The sequence below is a fragment of the Thalassophryne amazonica genome, chromosome 10 (assembly GCF_902500255.1).
Source record: "Thalassophryne amazonica chromosome 10, fThaAma1.1, whole genome shotgun sequence".
In the NCBI taxonomy this organism is placed as follows: domain Eukaryota; kingdom Metazoa; phylum Chordata; class Actinopteri; order Batrachoidiformes; family Batrachoididae; genus Thalassophryne; species Thalassophryne amazonica.
In genome coordinates this window covers 30,561,247-30,584,610 of record NC_047112.1, presented here as the reverse complement: position 1 = coordinate 30,584,610, position 23,364 = coordinate 30,561,247, and the positions used below count along the sequence as shown (strand labels likewise).

Genomic DNA, 23,364 nt, shown 5'->3' with positions numbered 1-23,364 from the left:
TTCAAGTGGACTCCCCAAAACTGCAAGAACGATACATCGGCCCTTACAGGATACTCAAGGTCATCAATCCCGCCGCAGTGAGGCTCCAGCTTCCGGCCTCACTGCGGATTCATCCAGTATTCCATGTGTCCAGGATTAAACCCCATCACACCTCACCCCTCTGCACTCCGGGTCCGGTGCCACCTCCTGCCCGGATCATCGACGGAGAGCCGGCTTGGACCGTGCGCCGGCTCCTCGACGTCCGACGGATGGGCCGGGGTTTTCAGTATCTGGTGGACTGGGAGGGGTACGGCCCGAAGAACGCTCCTGGGTGAAGAAGGGCTTCATCCTGGACCCGGCCCTCCTGGCCGACTTCTACTGTCGCCACCCTGACAAACCCAGTCGTGCGCCAGGAGGCGCCCATTGAGGGGGGGGTCCTGTTGTGTGGGCCGCTGAAGAGGAGGTACTGCTGGCCCACCACCACTAGAGGGCGCCCTGCCTGGAGTGCGGGCTCCAGGCACCGGAGGGCGCTGCCGCCTTACGGGAGCAGCCAGGATGACAGCTGTCATCCATCACTGGAGACAGCTGATCCCAATTAACACGGAGGTATATCAGCAGGACGGCATCTCCACCTCATTTGCCGAGATATCGCCTAACCAAAGAGGTAACGTACTCAGCCAGTTGTGTTGTTGAACATAATACTTTGTTGCTTTTGCGCAGATAGTGAGTGGAACAGCAGGAGACTGTATTGGACCTGTTGATAAGTACTCACATTCCTGCACTAACCTGTATCATTGTTAACGAGAGGTGGAGGTGGACTCTCCACCCTCCGTGTTGCTGGGTGCAGCTGCATCCACACCTGACTGTTTTTGTTCCTTGCCAGCAGTACCGGATCCGACGAGCGGAGGCAGTGGCCACCTGGGGATTCGGGACTTGGCGGCTCCAGTATTCCCGGGGTTCGGTGGCAGAGGAAATCGGGGTGGTTCCGGTTCGACTTGGACAGGCGTCTCCTATCGTCGAGCCTGCCCACACGACACCGTTGTTATTGGACTTAGTCGCAATATTGTAATCGGCTGTGTTGTTGTGCCTGTTTTCACAACAGTAAAAACAGTGTTATTTGACTCCTCCATTGTCCGTTCATTTGCGCCCCCTGTTGTGGGTCCGTGTTCCTACACTTTCACAACATCCACCCCCATGCTTCACGGTTGGGATGGTTTTCTTGGGGTTGTTCTCATCCTCTAAACATGGTAAGTGGAGTTTATTCCAAAAAGCTCTATTCTGGTCTCATCCGACCACATGACCTTCTCCCATGCCTCCTCTGGATCATCCAGATGGTCACTGGTGAACTTCAAACGGGTCTGGACATTTGCTGGCTTGAACAGGGGGACCTTGCTGCCCTGCAGGATTTTAAACCATGACAGCATCATGTGTTACTAATGTAATCTTTGTGACTGTGGTCCCAGCTCTCTTCAGGCCATTGACCAGGTCCTCTGTGTAGTTCTGAGCTTTCTCAGAATCCTCCTTACCCTTGCTGGACAAGATGCCAGTCTATCGCAGGGCTGAATCGGTATATCTTAATCTATTTATATGTATTTTTACATTTTATTGTGCATCATATGTGATATATATTTTTACTTTTAAAATTATATTTTTATGTAAAAAGGTTAGCGTAAAGCACTATGAATTATGTTTACCTGAAAGTGCTACAGAAACATTATTACGGTAATTATTATTTGATCTGTGTTTTGACTTGTGTAAATACAAGCAATAAATAATTAAGTCTAAATTATCACCTAACCTTCTTGCTCATATATAAATAGCAGTGGTATATATTTTTTTATTGCACATTATGAATTGTGCATGATGCATGTCATGTTTTAGAAGCAGCAGCAGCAGCAGCAGTTTAGTGTAATCATTAGTGTTCATGCCTTGCAGACTGACAGATGCAGGAGTTTGCAGACATCCACTCAGCGAGTGAGCACCCGTCTTCATTATAGTTAATGGGGTGGAAAATTGTTGCAAAATGCCGCTTTGCCTGAATAATTTGCATTATTCAGAATGAGAAGATCATTTGAGTGATGCTGTCTATGTGTGTGTGTTTCTGTGATTCCTTACATTGTAGAGTACAGTGGTCCATCCTTCCATGGTGATGCACTGGAAGACAGTCAGAACGGCAAACAGGATGTTGTCAAACTGTGTGATGCCGTCATTGGGGCCAATCCAGGTATCACTACAGTTGTACTTGGATGGACACTGACGCACACCACACGGGAACTCATACTCAGATGAATCCACGGTCTCATTTTCTGAACAGACAGGCAAAAATACAAAAGTAAAAATCAATCACCCACAGTTCAAAAAAGAGATTTAGCAGCTTTGAAAGTCGCAATATTTGGACTAATATACTTAATATGTACCAAGTCAAAAGGGTGTTTTGTCCTGACTGGACACCTTTGACTTATATAGGTGTGGGGTGCAGCCTTATTTAGTAGTTTTGGGACAATATTTATGCTAAGTCACTCTTTTCACCAATGTGTACTGATTCACAAGGAATTCCGTAGGTTTATACGTATAAAGAAAAAGTTGGGACAATATGGAAAAATGCAAGTTAAGAAAAAAAATGCAGTGATCCTTACCTTTACTACTTCTATTTCATTGCAGACAGAAAAAAAATAAGATATTTCATGTTTTATTTGGTCATCTTCTTTTCATTTAATATTATTCATTCCTGAATTTAAGGCCTGCAACGCATTCCAAAAATGTTAGGACGAGGCAATTTATTATAAAGTTTAAATCATCACTTTGACAGGTGGCTTCATGAGCCAAGTCATGGGAAGGATAGATGAACATTTCCAAATCACTGAATATGTCTTGGACTTCATTTACATCACTCATTAAGAAATACAAACCGTATGGTACTGTTTTGTAAACCTGTGTCAAGGAGGGAGTTCTCAAAAGTTGAGTGACCATGCTGTAAGAAGACTAGTGAGGGAAGCCACCAATACACCCATGACAGATCTGAAGGGGTGAAGGTGATGGTCAAGTGGTTAAGCAATGGGCTTTAGACCAGAGGGTCCTCGGTTTAAACTCTTGTCTGGCCAAAAACTCACTAAAGGCATGTGGGCAAGGTCCTTAATCCAGAAGTTGCTCCCAATGTGCAGTGAACGCCTTGCATGGCACCACCCTTCCATGCAAGGTGCTCACTACAGTCCATTCCATGTGGTTATGACTCTATTATAAGGTGACTTTTGTCTGTTGCATTACCAGTTACAGTTAGTCTTACCAGTTACAGTTAGTCTTGTCTAATGATCTTGCTCCTGTGTGTAATACTTTTGTCTGTGGTTTTATTTTCTGTTTCAGTTATTTCCTGTTGATCTTACTTTAGTCATGGGTCTAGTTTCAGTCCTGCCATTACATATTCATTAGTTTTATTTCCTGTTTGCTTTTCTTTTGTCTTATGTTTAATTATCTGTTTATTGTTACACATAGTTCCATTCTGGTTTAGTCAGGCTTTATTTTCTTGTTTAGCTCTTTTCAGTTCTTACATTTATTTCATGTTTTAATTATTTGTTCCTTCATGTTGGGTTTTCTTTATTTTATTTCTTATTTATTAGGACTTTGGTTTCGTTCAGTTTTTGTTTTGGTTAGGTTCATCTTCTTGTCAGGTCCCGTTCATTTTACATTTGTCTATCTTGCACCAGCTTCCCTCATCTTCATTGTAATTCTGTCTTCCTGCACTCTCTTGAGTTCTGTCTCACCTCTGTCTCATCTGACCATGTCCCTTCCAGAACATTCCCTGACACCTGCCTCTTGTTTCCCTAATTACTGCACCTGTTATTTAAGCCTCTCACTTTCTCCACTCCCTGCCAGTTCGTTGTGATTTTTTTTGTCCACATTCCAGCTTTAGTCTTTTGCTCTGTTTTGCCTTGCCATGTTTCACTGTGTTTCACTGTGTTTCATCTTGACCTCGCTCCTACTAGTCAAAAATTGCATACAACCCCTGAACTGTCTCAGGAAAACAGGCTGTAAAATCCTTATATTCCTAATCCTTAAATTTAGGAGGGAAAAATGTCCCCGTTCCAACTTCTTTTGGAATATGCTGCAGGCCTTAAATGCAGTAATGGATGTAAATAAATCAAATCAAATCAAATCAATTTTATTTATATAGCGCAAAATCACAACAAACAGTTGCCCCAAGGCGCTTTATATTGTAAGGCAAGGCCATACAATAATTACGGAAAAACCCCAACGGTCAAAACGACCCCCTGTGAGCAAGCACTTGGCAACAGTGGGAAGGAAAAACTCCCTTTTAACAGGAAGAAACCTCCAGCAGAACCAGGCTCAGGGAGGGGCAGTCTTCTGCTGGGACTGGTTGGGGCTGAGGGAGAAAACCAGGAAAAAGACATGCTGTGGAGGGGAGCAGAGATCAATCACTAATGATTAAATGCAGAGTGGTGCATACAGAGCAAAAAAGAAAGAAACACTCAGTGCATCATGGGAACCCCCCAGAAGTCTAAGTCTATAGCAGCATAACTAAGGGATGGTTCAGGGTCACCTGATCCAGCCCTAACTATAAGCTTTAGCAAAAAGGAAAGTTTTAAGCCTAATCTTAAAAGTAGAGAGGGTGTCTGTCTCCCTGATCTGAATTGGGAGCTGGTTCCACAGGAGAGGAGCCTGAAAGCTGAAGGCTCTGCCTCCCGTTCTACTCTTACAAACCCTAGGAACTACAAGTAAGCCTGCAGTCTGAGAGCGAAGTGCTCTATTGGGGTGATATGGTACTATGAGGTCCCTAAGATAAGATGGGACCTGATTATTCAAAACCTTATAAGTAAGAAGAAGAATTTTAAATTCTATTCTAGAATTAACAGGAAGCCAATGAAGAGAGGCCAATATGGGTGAGATATGCTCTCTCCTTCTAGTCCCTGTTAGCACTCTAGCTGCAGCATTTTGAATTAACTGAAGGCTTTTCAGGGAACCTTTAGGACAACCTGATAATAATGAATTACAATAGTCCAGCCTAGAGGAAATAAATGCATGAATTAGTTTTTCAGCATCACTCTGAGACAAGACCTTTCTAATTTTAGAGATATTGCGCAAATGCAAAAAAGCAGTCCTACATATTTGTTTAATATGCGCATTGAATGACATATCCTGATCAAAAATGACTCCAAGATTTCTCACAGTATTACTAGAGGTCAGGGTAATGCCATCCAGATTAAGGATCTGGTTAGACACCATGTTTCTAAGATTTGTGGGGCCAAGTACAACAACTTCAGTTTTATCTGAGTTTAAAAGCAGGAAATTAGAGGTCATCCATGTCTTTATGTCTGTAAGACAATCCTGCAGTTTAGCTAATTGGTGTGTGTCCTCTGGCTTCATGGATAGATAAAGCTGGGTATCATCTGCGTAACAATGAAAATTTAAGCAATGCCGTCTAATAATACTGCCTAAGGGAAACATGTATAAAGTGAATAAAACTGGTCCTAGCACAGAACCTTGTGGAAAGATTCCCCATTTACATGAACAAATTGTAATCTATTAGATAAATATGATTCAAACCACCGCAGCGCAGTGCCTTTAATACCTATGGCATGCTCTAATCTCTGTAATAAAATTTTATGGTCAACAGTATCAAAAGCAGCACTGAGGTCTAACAGAACAAGCACAGAGATGAGTCCACTGTCTGAGGCCATAAGAAGATCATTTGTAACCTTCACTAATGCTGTTTCTGTACTATGATGAATTCTAAAACCTGACTGAAACTCTTCAAATAGACCATTCCTCTGCAGATGATCAGTTAGCTGTTTTACAACTACCCTTTCAAGAATTTTTGAGAGAAAAGGAAGGTTGGAGATTGGCCTATAATTAGCTAAGATAGCTGGGTCAAGTGATGGCTTTTTAAGTAATGGTTTAATTACTGCCACCTTAAAAGCCTGTGGTACATAGCCAACTAATAAAGATAGATTGATCATATTTAAGATCGAAGCATTAATTAATGGTAGGGCTTCCTTGAGCAGCCTGGTAGGAATGGGGTCTAATAGACATGTTGATGGTTTGGAGGAAGTAACTAATGAAAATAACTCAGACAGAACAATCGGAGAGAAAGAGTCTAACCAAATACCGGCATCACTGAAAGCAGCCAAAGATAACGATACGTCTTTGGGATGGTTATGAGTAATTTTTTCTCTAATAGTTAAAATTTTATTAGCAAAGAAAGTCATGAAGTCATTACTAGTTAAAGTTAAAGGAATACTCGGCTCAATAGAGCTCTGACTCTTTGTCAGCCTGGCTACAGTGCTGAAAAGAAACCTGGGGTTGTTCTTATTTTCTTCAATTAGTGATGAGTAGTAAGATGTCCTAGCTTTACGGAGGGCTTTTTTATAGAGCAACAGACTCTTTTTCCAGGCTAAGTGAAGATCTTCTAAATTAGTGAGACGCCATTTCCTCTCCAACTTACGGGTTATCTGCTTTAAGCTGCGAGTTTGTGAGTTATACCACGGAGTCAGGCACTTCTGATTTAAAGCTCTCTTTTTCAGAGGAGCTACAGCATCCAAAGTTGTCTTCAATGAGGATGTAAAACTATTGACGAGATACTCTATCTCACTTACAGAGTTTTGGTAGCTACTCTGCACTGTGTTGGTATATGGCATTAGAGAACATAAAGAAGGAATCATATCCTTAAACCTAGTTACAGCGTTTTCTGAAAGACGTCTAGTGTAATGAAACTTATTCCCCACTGCTGGGTAGTCCATCAGAGTAAATGTAAATGTTATTAAGAAATGATCAGACAGAAGGGAGTTTTCAGGGAAGTCTTCAAGTCTTAAGTCTTCAATTTCCATACCATAAGTCAGAACAAGATCTAAGATATGATTAAAGTGGTGGGTGGACTCATTTACATTTTGAGCGAAGCCAGTTGAGTCTAATAATAGATTAAATGTAGTGTTGAGGCTGTCATTCTCAGCATCTGTGTGGATGTTAAAATCGCCCACTATAATTATCTTATCTGAGCTAAGCACTAAGTCAGACAAAAGCTCTGAAAATTCACAGAGAAACTCACAGTAACGACCAGGTGGACGATAGATAATAACAAATAAAACTGTTTTTTGGGACTTCCAATTTGGATGGACAAGACTAAGAGTCAAGCTTTCAAATGAATTAAAGCTCTGTCTGGGTTTTTGATTAATTAATAAGCTGGAATGGAAGGTTGCTGCTAATCCTCCGCCTCGGCCCATGCTACGAGCATTCTGGCAGTTAGTGTGACTCGGGGGTGTTGACTCATTTAAACTAACATATTCATCCTGCTGTAACCAGGTTTCTGTAAGGCAGAATAAATCAATATGTTGATCAATTATTATATCATTTACTAACAGGGACTTAGAAGAGAGAGACCTAATGTTTAATAGACCACAATTAACTGTTTTAGTCTGTGGTGCAGTTGAAGGTGCTATATTATTTTTTCTTTTTGAATTTTTATGCTTAAATAGATTTTTACTGGTTATTGGTGGTCTGGGAGCAGGCACCATCTCTACGGGGATGGGGTAATGAGGGGATGGCAGGGTGAGAGAAGCTGCAGAGAGGTGTGTAAGACTACAACTCTGCTTCCTGGTCCCAACCCTGGATAGTCATGGTTTGGAGGATTTAAGAAAATTGGCCAGATTTCTAGAAATGAAAGCTGCTCCATCCAAAGTGGGATGGATGCCGTCTCTCCTAACAAGACCAGGTTTTCCCCAGAAGCTTTGCCAATTATCTATGAAGCCCACCTCATTTTTTGGACACCACTCAGACAGCCAGCAATTCAAGGAGAACATGCGGCTAAACATGTCACTCCCGGTCCGATTGGGGAGGGGCCCAGAGAAAACTACAGAGTCCGACATTGTTTTTGCAAAGTTACACACCGATTCAATGTTAATTTTAGTGACCTCCGATTGGCGTAACCGGGTGTCATTACTGCCGACGTGAATTACAATCTTACCAAATTTACGCTTAGCCTTAGCCAGCAGTTTCAAATTTCCTTCAATGTCGCCTGCTCTGGCCCCCCAGAAGACAACTGACTATGGTTGCTGGTGTCGCTAACTTCACATTTCTCAAAACAGAGTCGCCAATAACCAGAGTTTGATCCTCGGTGGGTGTGTCGCCGAGTGGGGAAAAACGGTTAGAAATGTGAACGGGTTGGCGGTGTACACGGGGCTTCTGTTTAGGGCTACGCTGTGGGAACTAACGGCGGCTAAGCTACCTTGGTCCGCACCAACTACAGGGGCCTGGCTAGCTGTAGAATTTTCCACGGTGCAGAGCCGAGTCTCCAATTCGCCCAGCCTGGCCTCCAAAGCTACGAATAAGCTACACTTATTACAAGTACCATTACTGCTAAAGGAGGCCGAGGAATAACTAAACATTTCACACCCAGAGCAGAAAAGTGCGGGAGAGACAGGAGAAGCCACCATGCTAAATCGGCTAAGAGCTAGTAGCTGCGCTAAGCTAGCGGATTCCTAAAAACACACAAAGTGAATAATGTGTAAATAATTTAGAGGTGATTCAGCAGAGGGAGTGCTTTAGTTAAGGCACGTGAAGATTACACTGTGAAACAAATCGTTATCTACAACCCCTGGCAATAATTATGGAATCACCGGCCTCAGAGGATGTTCATTCAGTTGTTTAATTTTGTAGAAAAAAAGCAGATCATAGACATGACACAAAACTAAAGTCATTTCAAATGGCAACTTTCTGGCTTTAAGAAACACTATAAGAAATCAGGAAAAAAATAATGGCAGTCAGTAACGGTTACTTTTTTAGACCAAGCAGAAGAAAAAATATGTAATCACTCAAATCTGAGGAAAAAATTATGGAATCACCCTGTAAATTTTCATCCCCAAAACTAACACCTGCATCAAATCAGATCTGCTTGTTAATCTGCATCTAAAAAGCAGTGATCACACCTCGGAGAGCTGTTGCACCAAGTGGACTGACATGAATCATGGCTCCAACACAAGAGATGTCAATTGAAACAAGGGAGAGGATTATCAAACTCTTAAAAGAGGGTAAATCATCACGCAATGTTGCAAAAGATGTTGGTTGTTCACAGTCAGCTGTGTCTAAACTCTGGACCAAATACAAACAACATGGGAAGGTTGTTAAAGGCAAACATACTGGTAGACCAAGGAAGACATCAAAGCATCAAGAAGAAAACTTAAAGCAATATGTCTCAAAAATCAAAAATGCACAACAAAACAAATGAGGAACGAATGGGAGGAAACTGGAGTCAACGTCTGTGACCGAACTGTAAGAAACCGCCTAAAGGAAATGGGATTTACATACAGAAAAGCTAAACGAAAGCCATCATTAACACCTAAACAGAAAAAAACAAGGTTACAATGGGCTAAGGAAAAGCAATCGTGGACTGTGGATGACTGGATGAAAGTCATATTCAGTGATGAATCTCAAATCTGCATTGGGCAAGGTGATGATGCTGGAACTTTTGTTTGGTGCCATTCCAATGAGTTTTATAAAGATGACTGCCTGAAGAGAACATGTAAATTTCCACAGTCATTGATGATATGGGGCTGCATGTCAGGTAAAGGCACTGGGGAGATGGCTGTCATTACATCATCAATAAATGCACAAGTTTACGTTGATATTTTGGACACTTTTCTTATCCCATCAACTGAAAGGATGTTTGGGGATGATGAAATCATTTTTCAAGATGATAATGCATCTTGCCATAGAGCAAAACTGTGAAAACATTCCTTGCAAAAAGACACATAGGGTCAAAAAATAGTCTGGATCTTAATCCAATTGAAAATCTTTGGTGGAAGTTGAAGAAAATGGTCCATGACAAGGCTCCAACCTGCAAAGCTGATCTGGCAACAGCGATCAGAGAAAGTTGGAGCCAGATTGATGAAGAGTACTGTTTGTCACTCATTAAGTCCATGCCTCAGAGAGTGCAAGCTGTTATAAAAGCCAGAGGTGGTGCAACAAAATACTAGTGATGTGTTGGAGCATTCTTTTGTTTTTCATGATTCCATAATTTTTTCCTCAGAATTGAGTGATTCCATATTTTCTTCCCTCTGCTTGGTCTAAAAAAGTAACCGTTATTGACTGCCACAATTATTTTTCCTGATTTCTTATAGTGTTTCTTAAAGCCAGAAAGTTGCCATTTGAAATGACTTTAGTTTTGTGTCATGTCTGTGATCTGCTTTTTTTCTACAAAATTAAACAACTGAATGAACATCCTCCGAGGCTGGTGATTACATAATTTTTGCCAGGGGTTGTAGTTAACTAGATCAATCGAACTGCGCAGATTAAACAGCTAACAGATACAGCAAAACACCGCTGTGCTCCGGAACAGGAAGTGATACAATACCGCAGTGAGAGCCAACCACCAGTAGAGGCAAGCAAGCTCTTGCTTATAAAAAAAATAAAAAAAACATTCCTTAGGCTGCCACCTCAGCCAAATGGCTCCGTGTTACCCTGCTAAAACCCTGATCAATCACAATGCAAGCTGAAGCACTGTAGACAGTCTCACAGTGGGACGTGGCTCCGAGACCCCCAAGGACTTGTAAATGAAAGGGACCCTTTGATCATCACAGCCCTGTCACTGTCATAGATAGGAGAACAACCACTACTTCCTTTTCCTCTAACTCTGTGTTTATGTGTGAACAAATGTATTGTGTTAACACTGTATGCATAATTTCTTCTTGCCCTGATGTGGATAAAAGCTGTGCTCAGAAAGCCACACTTTACACTGTTCCAATCAGAGCACACTCTCTGGTTGAAATAGTGTCTAAAGCTTTGTATTAAAGCCTATTATTTGACAAACAGTCAATGTCCTGACTCTTTCTTCTTCCACAGACAAGCCTGAAAATCCTTTGGCTTGGACAGTTGGCGTCACGAACAGGATGCTCGCTGGACCGTCGAACCGGTTCGGATGAATGGCCAAACAGATCCAATGATCTGCCTCTTACCCGGTTTAGGTTTTACGGAAGATGAGGACCGACCGGTTCGATCGTCAGTGCAGCATTTCCACGAGTCATGGGTGTTGTATTTAACAACACGGGTGAGAAAGGCTGTCATTTTTGTTGTGGAAGTTAAAATTGATTGTTTGTCAACAGGCATGGTAGGTTAAAATGAAATTATTTTAACTGAGTTTGGGCCCTGGTAGGAAATAATACTACAATGTGTTATTTCTGAGTGTAGGAGAAGTTTATTCTCTGAGTTTGTAGGAATTCTGAGTTTTATAGGAAATACTAACCACTGAGGTGTGTTATTTCTGAGTTTGTAGGAAATAAAAGTAATTTATTTCTGAGTTTGAAAAAAAAAAGAAATGGGAAATAAATCAGGAAACAGAAAAGCAATATTTATCATTTTAGTTTCCACAGTGTCCTGTGGACAGCGCATCGCAGGACAGACACCGCATCATGTGGAACAGAGCTTGCGTGGGTAACGTGACATTCAGATCTCCGGTTGCGTGTTGTGATCTGATGATCCGTTCCATCTGGGGCAGCCTGTCAATGTGCGCGCCGTGCACTCGCTTACTGCAGCCCGTCGCAACAGCGATATGCTTTTCTGTATGTCCACGTGAGGACCACAAGCAGACACATGCGCATCACACTGTACCATACTGCATCACAGTGGACAGTTCATGTCTGTCCAAACGTGGTACGTATTCTCCAGCTGGGACAGTCCAGAACCAGAGATCTCAACAGCAGCTGCTGTCGGCAAACATGTCCCCTGTCAGTTCAGCACACACACCAACGTGTCACTGTGTTTCTGTGTTACTGAGCTGTCAGTTAGTCTCTGGTCAGCCGCTGACAGGCACCTCGCTGTGCCGTCTGCGCTCAGACCTGCCTGTCCAGCCCCCATGTGATCATGTCTGTGTAGCATACATATCAGCATTTTATGCAAGTATGCCCCTCCCCTGGCACGCTACATGTGTTGGGAGAGCGGGGGATGTGAACCACATGTACGCCACATGTGTTTTGGGGGGAGGGAGCGCGACATGCTCACACGTGCGATACACATACAGGTCACGTCTGTCGCTTTTTGCAAAGCCACAGTCGTGAGGGCACTTCAACAAATTTCACATCCAGCTTAAAAGTGATCCTCTGCTGACTGTTTTTGTGCTAACAGCGGGAATGGCCACACATTTTCTAAGTGCCAAGCAAGCGGTGTTAGATGTTTGTGTGTGTCACCTGGAATTTGGCCAGCACCTCCCACAAGAGGGATTGAATGGGCTCTCACAGGGCACTCTCTGTCTTTCAGCCGCTGGTGTGCACAAATAGTTGTTGCAACATGTGTACGAGGCGTTGGAGGCAGCTCCGATTTTTCACGATTGGCATGCAATTCTTCCTTCGTGTGCTAGTCAACGTAAATCGTGTTATGCGTGAAGGGGCCCTAAATTCTACACACTGTAGCATTAATTTATGGATTAAAACACTGCATACATTAAGTATATGCACGATTTGCACAACTTCATATTGGGTATACAACAGTACAGCTGCAGGTATGACAGCATGTGAAGCTATAAATGTGTGTTTGTACCCAATATTCCAAGCTGAGGGATGCAGGTGTAGTGAAGTTTGCCGCTGTAAAACTCCAGACCAATGATGGCGAACATAAGGATTGCAAAAAAGAGCAGCAAGCCAATCTGTAGCAGTGGAACCATGGCTTTCATTATAGATTTCAGGACGATCTGCAGACCTGCAGGGAGAGCACACAATGTGAAACAGCTCATTTAATTGCACATTAATTTGGATTCACACTTCCTGCAGACTTATCAAATATTCAGTTCATAAAATTGTAATGCTTCATCCAAACCTTACGGTGAATGGAAACTGTTGAGCAGTTGAGTTACATATCAGGCTGACATGAGCCTTAACTTTAATAACTTTTACCCTCCTACTATACTATTCATTCATTCTTTTGTTTGTTTGTTTTATTTTGTTGGAGAAAAGGTTTGGTTGTTTAAGAGTTTTTTTCCCCCCCATGGTATTGGGTTTGAACAGCAAAAATGTAGGTGAGTGCATAGAGTTACTTCACAGCGCATATAAACAATACCTCAGAACCAATAAATGCCATTTTGTAACTCACATTATTCAATGAGTACATAATGATGATGAAGTAATGATATGGTGGTGAACTTTGATGCACCAGATCCATCAAAAAGCAACTTTGTTTTGTTTATGTAACATGCCACAGATGTGTCTGCAATGTGCTGGTTGGTGAATAGCTGGTTTTACGGATTGTGGAAGTTTAGCAACAGCTGTCGTTGAATTTACACATAGCTTGTCTGCCAGTTCCTAAACACTGGGTATGTTGTGTGGTTGTTGTTGGGCCTGCCTTCATGTCAGCATCAGCTACAGTTAAGCTGCATCCGTGACAGTGACGTTGCCCAGTACATGGGCAAACAAAGTAAAATATACCACAGGATCAGAAAGTAAAACAGAAATTACAGAACATACAGAAGGTGTGGCTGGGGGATGATAGAAAAGCTTTTCTTCTGTACTACGTCTTGTATAAAGTACCTCAAAGTAATACTTGAATGAAAGTATTTTACCATAAAATTACTTTGGTAAAAGTAATTTCTCTCCTTTTAAAAATATTACTTGAGTAAAAGTCTTAAAGTATCTAATATTTACTGTGCTTAAGTATCAAAAGTAAATTTCACATAAAAACAGTGAAAAAAGTAAAATCCAAAACAAGTAGAGAGTGAAACAGCGATGAAAAGAAAGGGGGGGGGGGTGCTCAGCGCCTATAAAAGGATGGCACCGCTTCTGGCGGAGCAGTTGGTATTGATGACAGGATGAGTCTCTTTCTTTTTCTGAAGATGCAATATTTTTTCTGGAAGACCAACACACACTCTTCTGTTAAACACAAAAGCCAGGCTCATGTGAAACAGAACAGTCATTTATAGCTACATATTTGTGCCAAATTTAAGGAAAAGTAACAAACAAACAAACAAACAAACAAAACAAAGCTTTCCAAGCGTCACCACCACCAACCCTGCAAATCAACCAAACGCTTTGGGCTCTCGAATCCAAAATGCGGTGCCGCTTTTATGCAGCGCTTCTCCACAAACATTACAAAAAAAAACAAAAAAAACAGACATGCCGGCCAGTTTTGTCGGTACTGATGTTTTCCCCTTACGTGTGTGGTAACTCCGATCATGCGCTACACTCCATTGTTATGTGTGTGTCAGCATGTGCGCATCTGGAGTCCAAAGCGCAGATGGTTTTCACCCTCCACAGTCTTCCTCTTCCTCAGCGGGGTGCAGATTCAACCTGTCATCCTTTATATTTTTTCGGTCTTTTAAACTTGTTTTATGTCAAACACGGCACTTGTTGCTGCAGGGGTGAAAGGCGCTGCGCTGGTGCCCATATTTTACTTTTGTCTCATCAGAGGAGTTCATTTGTTTATTGGGGAAGCATGGACTGAGGGGAGAGTCATGTTTGTCCACACGGGCGGGAAACGAGAGGTTGTCTGTGCTACGGTTCCACAGGAACTGACAATCCTGAACTCCTGACAGAACACCCACTGAGAGGATCAGTGACCAGGTGGCCATCCTCTCCCAGCCTGACGGCGCCAGCTGTAGAGGACTGCATCTGCTGCGCTCCGGCTTACGTTCACCTCCGCAAACAGGCTTTTCCCAAATTTCTTCTACTTTTATACTGTAGTAACGAGTAATGAAGATGTTTAAGAGAAATGTATTCTTTGCTAGAAAGGGTTCAGTTGGTGGCGAATGCATGTGTAATCATTTGTGGACAGCAGCACTTTGGTCAAAATAAAGCTGTTCTTTGGGGAATCTACTTTGTTGAAGACTTCTCATAGAATCTGAACAATTATTAGTGCCCCTTCACACATAATGCAATTGAGGCAGAATGGCACACAAAGGAGGAGTCAAATGGCTCTCATGGGAAATTGGAGCCGTGCTCAAACACCTGTACTGCAGTCGCAACATTCATTCGGGCACAGCACATGCACCCTATATTGGCGTGCCTCTCGCGCCAGAAATCCATTCGAATGGTGGGCATGATGAGGTCGCACTGCCATCTGATTGTGTTCGGAGCATTTGAACGGCATATCGTACGCAGGTCAGACATATTGTGCCGCGGCCGAGCACCTGGACAATATCATCCACCGTGTGGAACCGTGGCTGAATGACCCAAAGGAGGCAGCCTTCACACCCCCAATGTCATCGAATATCAAAGGAATAACCAGTCGACCCGCTCTCGGTCAGAGTCAGCTGGAGTCCAGGTGCCACCCACGAGCATCCAACACCACTCACAAGGCAATTAGAAAATGTGTGGCCATTTGTGCTGCCAGCATGAGAGTAGAGGGCAGCAGACCACTTTTGACCTGGCTGTGCAAATAGCAGCACATTTTCTAAGTGCCCCACGAGTGTGCCGTTACCAAGCAACACACGTCATGCAAGGCCCCCCCACAACACATGTGGCATGCGAGTGTGTCATCGTCCCCCACGCCATGATCGACCTGTCAGGTGCGGCTGAGTTGGGTGCAGTGTGATCCCTGTCCAGCGAATCGTGCATCTGGACGGCTACAATTTCCAGCTGAGACTGCTGACCGCTGTGCACTCGCAACTCAGCTGCAGGACATATGTCTTTCCATCACAACATGAACAACACACCAGCAATGCACATGTGGGCGAGCTGTCATGCTCTCATCAGTTCCAGCCGACAGCGGCTCAGTGCACGACATGTTAAATTATAAACATAGAACAGGACAATTAAATAAATACATACAACAATAACTACATACATAATTACATAACAAATACATTAAAAAAATCACATAACAAAGGAACAGAGAGTGAGACTTTTTCTTTGAGCTGAGTTTGTTCGGTCAGGTGGGCGTGACTGCGCCAGCCGCTGCTGTCGGGATCGGTGGACCCACAAGTCACAACTGGAGAACCAATACTGTGTTATGACGGACATCATCTTACAACACTCCACTGTGAGGCGCGTGCTTGGGCATGATGTCCTCATGTGGGAAATACATAAAACACATCACCTTTGGAACAGGCAGGAGCGACCGTGTTAGCAAGCACATCGGCAGTGTGTACCATGTGAAAGGAACCCATGCGATCATGTGTACACTCAGATGGCGATCTGAGTGTCATGCCAGGTATGGCCCACATGATGCAGTGTCCTTCGGAGCGCCGCTCGCTGGACACATGCACGGGGCTGGCTGGACATGCAGCGCCAGCAGATGTGGACATGATAAGGGCGCACTGCTTCATTCATGTCATTTCATGACTGTACGTCTATGACCATTGGTCATATACAGAGGAACAGAAGGATCATACTTGTATTGTCCACTTGATAAGAGGGATTAAATATTAGAAAATTTTGTGTGTTTTTTTTCCCCGCAGCAGTGGCGGGATGTGGTGTCACACATTCCAGGTGCATGCACTGTGTCTGTGCGCGTGCACAACGGGCACGAAACCATTGTCGCAGTATCGTGCACGCTTGTCCATGGTTCCCCATTTAATTTTTTGTTTGCAGATTTTTCGGCGGTTTCTGCTTCTTTCGCCCAACTTCGTGTTATGTGTGAAGGGGCCCTTAACAGAGCACTATCACTGTCTCATGAAATGAATTTGTTTTCCTTGGTTGGTTTGTCTGTTTGTGAGCAAGTTATTCCAAAACTGTTTCATTCTTAAGAAACGTTGGTGGAGTAAACAATCTAATCAAAGGGAGAAACCATTCAGTTTTGTTACTGACCCGTGTCTGGTTGTAAAACATTTTTGTTTCTTCCTTTATTGTTTTTTTTTTTATCAGGGATAGTGAATTTTTAACAACTGGATCAATTTCTAAAACCTAAGGACAAAGGTTGAGAGACTTTTCATTTTAATGTCAGTTTTAGATTATCCCTCGGAGTCGTTTGACATGTCTCTGCTTAAAATTAACATGACCGAATTAAGTCGTCATCCCATCCCATCAAATCCATCAGACTCTGAGTCTCCATTTGAATGCGTGTTGAAAGTGCGGACGTCTTTGTCCTTCCTGGGGTTCATCATCTCCTCCAACTCCGTCCTCCTGATCCGGCCAAGGTTGCGGCGGTGAGAGACTGGCCCCAACCCACAAGCCGTAGGAAGTTGCAACAGTTCCTAGGCTTTGCTAATTTCTACAGGAGGTTCATTAAGGGCTACAGTCAGGTAGTTAGCCCCCTGACAGCCCTGACCTCACCAAAAGTCCCCTTCACCTGGTCGGATCGGTGCGATTGCCGCGTTCAAGGAGGTGAAACGGCGCTTCTCGTCTGCACCGTTCTGGTGCAGCCCGTAGTCGCCAGTTAGTGGTTGAAGTGGACGCCTCGGACTCAGGGATAGGAGCCGTGCTGTCCCAGAGCGGGAAGACCGATAAGGTCCTTCACCTGTGTGCCTATTTTCCCGCAGGTTGACCCCAGCCGAACGAACTATGACGTCGGCAATCGAGAGCTCCTCGCGGTGAAAGAGGCTCTTGAGGAGTGGAGACATCTGTTGGAGGGAACGTCTGTGCCATTCACGGTTTTCACTGACCACCGGAACCTGGAGTATATCAGGACCGCCAAGCGGCTGAATCCCAGGCAAGCCCGCTGGTCACTGTTCTTCGGCCGTTTTGACTTCGGATCACCTACCGTCCCGGGACCAAAAACCAAAGATCGGATGCTTTGTCCCGGGTACATGAAGATGAGGTCAAAACGGAGTCGTCGGATCCCCCGGATCCCATCATCCCGGAGTCCGCTATCGTGGCCGCCCTCACCTGGACGTGGAGAAGACCGTCCGGGAGGCCCTGACACGAGACCCGGACCCGGAACCGGACCGAAGAACAAACTCTACGTCCAGAAGCCAGGGCTGCAGTTCTGGACTTCTGTCACGGTTCTAAGCTCTCCTGTCATCCTGGGGTGCGAAGAACCGTGGCAGTCATCCGGCAGCGCTTCTGGTGGGCGTCCCTGGAGGCCGACGTCCGGGTTACATCCAGGCCTGTACACACCTGCGCCAGGGGCAAGGCCGACCACCGCAAGACAAGGGATTGCTACAGCCGCTGCCCGTGCCTCATCGCCCCTGGTCTCACATCGGCCTGGATTTTGTCACGGGTCTCCGCCGTCCCAGGAAATACCGTCATTCTCATATAGTGGACCGATTCTCCAAGGCGGCCCACTTCGTGGCCCTCCCGAAGCTACCAACGGCCCAGGAGACAGTGGACCTCCTAGTCCACCACGTCGTCCGTCTGCATGGGAACCATCAGACATCGTCTCCGATCGCGGTCCCCAGTTCTCCCTCGCATGTTTGGAGGAGCTTTTGCCGGGAACTGGGGGCCACGGTCAGTCTCTCGTCCGGGTATCACCCCCAGACCAACGGACAAGCAGAACGGCCAACCAGGAGATGGAGCAGACCCTACGCTGTGTGACAGCCGCACACCCGACGGCCTGGAGTACCCACCTGGCCTGGACGAGTACGCCCACAACAGTCAAGTGTCATCACCACCGGCCTCTCCCTTTCGAGGTGTGCTTGGGGTATCAACCCCCGTTGTTTCCGGTGGTTGAGGGGGAGGTCGGTGTGCCCTCAGTCCAGGCCCACCTACGGAAGTGCCGTCGGTGTGGCGTACCGCCCGTTCTGCTTTGTTAAAGGCCCGGACGAGGCGAAGAACCATGCAGACCGGCGGCGGGCCCCGGCTCCCACGTATCGTCCTGGGCAGGAAGTGTGGTTGTCCACCAAGGACATTCCCCTTCAAGTGGACTCCCCAAAACTGCAAGAACGATACATCGGCCCTTACAGGATACTCAAGGTCATCAATCCCGCCGCAGTGAGGCTCCAGCTTCCGGCCTCACTGCGGATTCATCCAGTATTCCATGTGTCCAGGATTAAACCCCATCACACCTCACCCCTCTGCACTCCGGGTCCGGTGCCACCTCCTGCCCGGATCATCGACGGAGAGCCGGCTTGGACCGTGCGCCGGCTCCTCGACGTCCGACGGATGGGCCGGGGTTTTCAGTATCTGGTGGACTGGGAGGGGTACGGCCCGAAGAACGCTCCTGGGTGAAGAAGGGCTTCATCCTGGACCCGGCCCTCCTGGCCGACTTCTACTGTCGCCACCCTGACAAACCCAGTCGTGCGCCAGGAGGCGCCATTGAGGGGGGGGTCCTGTTGTGTGGGCGCTGAGAGGAGGTACTGCTGGCCCACCACCACTAGAGGCGCCTGCCTGGAGTGCGGGCTCCAGGCAACCGGAGGGCGCTGCCGCCTTACGGGAGCAGCCAGGATGACAGCTGGTCATCCATCACTGGAGACAGCTGATCCCAATTAACACGAGGTATATCAGCAGGACGGCATCTCCACCTCATTTGCCGAGATATCGCCTAACCAAAGAGGTAACGTACTCAGCCAGTTGTGTTGTTGAACATAATACTTTGTTGCTTTTGCGCAGATAGTGAGTGGAACAGCAGGAGACTGTATTGGACCTGTTGATAAGTACTCACATTCCTGCACTAACCTGTATCATTTTAACGAGAGGTGGAGGTGGACTCTCCACCCTCCGTGTTGCTGGGTGCAGCTGCATCCACACCTGACTGTTTTGTTCCTTGCCAGCAGTACCGGATCCGACGAGCGGAGGCAGTGGCCACCTGGGGATTCGGGACTTGGCGGCTCCAGTATTCCGGGGTTCGGGGCAGAGGAAATCGGGGTGGTTCCGGTTCGACTTGGACAGGCGTCTCCTATCGTCGAGCCTGCCCACACGACACCGTTGTTATTGGACTTAGTCGCAATATTGTAATCGGCTGTGTTGTTGTGCCTGTTTTCACAACAGTAAAAACAGTGTTATTTGACTCCTCCATTGTCCGTTCATTTGCGCCCCTGTTGTGGGTCCGGTTCCTACACTTTCACAACATCCACCCCCATGCTTCACGGTTGGGATGGTTTTCTTGGGGTTGTTCTCATCCTCTAAACATGGTAAGTGGAGTTATTCCAAAAAGCTCTATTCTGGTCTCATCCGACCACATGACCTTCTCCCATGCCTCCTCTGGATCATCAGATGGTCACTGGTGAACTTCAAACGGGTCTGGACATTTGCTGGCTTGAACAGGGGGACCTTGCTGCCCTGCAGGATTTTAAACCATGACAGCATCATGTGTTACTAATGTAATCTTTGTGACTGTGGTCCCAGCTCTTTTCAGGCCATTGACCAGGTCCTCTGTGTAGTTCTGAGCTTTCTCAGAATCCTCCTACCCTTGCTGGACAAGATGCCAGTCTATCGCAGGGCTGAATCGGTATATCTTAATCTATTTATATGTATTTTTACATTTTATTGTGCATCATATGTGATATATTTTACTTTTAAAATTATATTTTTTATGTAAAAAGGTTAGCGTAAAGCACTATGAAATTTGTTTACCTGAAGTGCTACAGACATTATTACGGTAATTATTATTTGATCTGTGTTTTGACTTGTGTAAAACAAGCAATAAATAATTAAGTCTAAATTATCACCTAACCTTCTGCTCATATATAAATAGCAGTGGTATTATTTTTTTATGCACATTATGAATTGTGCATGATGCATGTCATGTTTTAGAAGCAGAGCAGCAGCAGCAGTTTAGTGTAATCATTAGTGTTCATGCCTTGCAGACTGACAGATGCAGGAGTTTGCAGACATCACTCAGCGAGTGAGCACCCGTCTTCATTATAGTTAATGGGTGGAAAATTGTTGCAAAATGCCGCTTTGCCTGAATAATTTGCATTATTCAGAATGAGAAGATCATTTGAGTGATGCTGTCTATGTGTGTGTGTTTCTGTGATTCCTTACATTGTAGAGTACAGTGGTCCATCCTTCCATGGTGATGCACTGGAAGACAGTCAGAACGGCAAACAGGATGTTGTCAAACTGTGTGATGCCGTCATTGGGGCCAATCCAGGTATCACTACAGTTGTACTTGGATGGACACTGACGCACACCAACGGGAACTCATACTCAGATGAATCCACGGTTCATTTTCTGAACAGACAGGCAAAAATACAAAAGTAAAAATCAATCACCCACGTTCAAAAAAGAGATTTAGCAGCTTTGAAAGTCGCAATATTTGGACTAATATACTTAATATGTACCAAGTCAAAAGGGTGTTTTGTCCTGACTGGACACCTTGACTTATATAGGTGTGGGGTGCAGCCTTATTTAGTAGTTTTGGACAATATTTATGCTAAGTCATCTTTTCACCAATGTGTACTGATTCACAAGGAATTCCGTAGGTTATACGTATAAAGAAAAAGTTGGGACAATATGGAAAAATGCAAGTTAAGAAAAAAAATGCAGTGATCCTTACCTTACTACTTCTATTTCATTGCAGACAGAAAAAAAATAAGATATTTCATGTTTTATTTGGTCATCTTCTTTTCATTTAATATTATTCATTCCTGAATTTAAGGCCTGCAACGCATTCCAAAAATGTTAGGACGAGGCAATTTATTATAAAGTTTAAATCATCACTTTGACAGGTGGCTTCATGAGCCAAGTCATGGGAAGGATAGATGAACATTTCCAAATCACTGAATATGTCTTGACTTCTTTACATCACTCATTAAGAAATACAAACCGTATGGTACTGTTTTGTAAACCTGTGTCAAGGAGGGAGTTCTCAAAAGTTGAGTGACCATGCTGTAAGAAGACTAGTGAGGAAGCCACCAATACACCCATGACAGATCTGAAGGGTGAAGGTGATGGTCAAGTGGTTAAGCAATGGGCTTTAGACCAGAGGGTCCTCGGTTTAAACTCTTGTCTGGCCAAAAACTCACTAAAGGCATGGGCAAGGTCCTTAATCCAGAAGTTGCTCCCAATGTGCAGTGAACGCCTTGCATGGCACCACCCTTCCATGCAAGGTGCTCACTACAGTCCATTCCATGTGGTTATGACTCTATTATAAGGTGACTTTTGTCTGTTGCATTACCAGTTACAGTTAGTCTTACCAGTTACAGTTAGTCTTGTCTAATGATCTTGCTCCTGTGTGTAATACTTTGTCTGTGGTTTATTTTGTTTCAGTTATTTCCTGTTGATCTTACTTTAGTCATGGGTCTAGTTTCAGTCCTGCCATTACATATTCATTAGTTTTATTTCCTGTTTGCTTTTTTGTCTTATGTTTAATTATCTGTTTATTGTTACACATAGTTCCATCTGGTTTAGTCAGGCTTTATTTTCTTGTTTAGCTCTTTCAGTTCTTACATTTATTTCATGTTTTAATTATTTGTTCCTTCATGTTGGTTTTCTTTATTTTATTCTTATTTATTAGGACTTTGGTTTCGTTCAGTTTTTGTTTTGGTTGTTCATCTTCTTGTCAGGTCCCGTTCATTTTACATTTGTCTATCTTGCACCAGCTTCCCTCATCTTCATTGTAATTCTGTCTTCCTGCACTCTCTTGAGTTCTGTCTCACCTCTGTCTCATCTGACCATGTCCCTTCCAGAACATTCCCTGACACCTGCCTCTTGTTTCCCTAATTACTGCACCTGTTATTTAAGCCTCTCACTTTCTCCACTCCCTGCCAGTTCGTTGTGATTTTTTTTGTCCACATTCCAGCTTTAGTCTTTGCTCTGTTTTGCCTTGCCAGTTTCACTGTGTTTCACTGTGTTTCATCTTGACCTCGCTCCTACTAGTCAAAATTGCATACAACCCCTGAACTGTCTCAGGAAAACAGGCTGTAAAATCCTTATATTCCTAATCCTTAAATTTAGGAGGGAAAAATGTCCCCGTTCCAACTTCTTTTGGAATATGCTGCAGGCCTTAAATGCAGTAATGGATGTAAATAAATCAATCAAATCAATCAATTTTATTTATATAGCGCAAAATCACAACAAACAGTTGCCCCAAGGCGCTTTATATTGTAAGGCAAGGCCATACAATAATTACGGAAAAACCCCAACGGTCAAAACGACCCCCTGTGAGCAAGCACTTGGCAACAGGGGGAAGGAAAAACTCCCTTTTAACAGGAAGAAACCTCCAGCAGAACCAGGCTCAGGGAGGGGCAGTCTTCTGCTGGGACTGGTTGGGGCTGAGGGAGAAAACCAGAAAAGACATGCTGTGGAGGGGAGCAGAGATCAATCACTAATGATTAAATGCAGAGTGGTGCATACAGAGCAAAAAAAGAAAGAAACACTCAGTGCATTCATGGGAACCCCCCAGAAGTCTAAGTCTATAGCAGCATAACTAAGGGATGGTTCAGGGTCACCTGATCCAGCCCTAACTATAAGCTTTAGCAAAAAGGAAAGTTTTAAGCCTAATCTTAAAAGTAGAGAGGGTGTCTGTCCTCCCTGATCTGAATTGGGAGCTGGTTCCACAGGAGAGGAGCCTGAAAGCTGAAGGCTCTGCCTCCCATTCTACTCTTACAAACCTAGGAACTACAAGTAAGCCTGCAGTCTGAGA

At 44.4% G+C, this 23,364-nt stretch overlaps 1 protein-coding gene across 2 annotated transcripts in view; it reads right to left on the bottom strand.

Annotated features, from left to right (window-relative positions):
- Positions 1–12,679, bottom strand: part of LOC117518538 (voltage-dependent R-type calcium channel subunit alpha-1E-like) — a 107,313-nt gene extending 94,634 nt beyond the window's left edge. For both annotated transcript variants that reach the window (XM_034179686.1, XM_034179687.1), the window contains exons 1-2: positions 12,514–12,679; positions 2,095–2,285 (exon numbers count right to left, since the gene is read on the bottom strand). In XM_034179686.1, the coding sequence (XP_034035577.1) occupies positions 2,095–2,285; positions 12,514–12,646 (324 nt within the window). In that variant the 5' untranslated portion in view covers positions 12,647–12,679. The remainder of the gene's footprint in view (positions 1–2,094; positions 2,286–12,513) is intronic.
- Between the last annotated feature and the right edge of the window lie 10,685 nt (positions 12,680–23,364).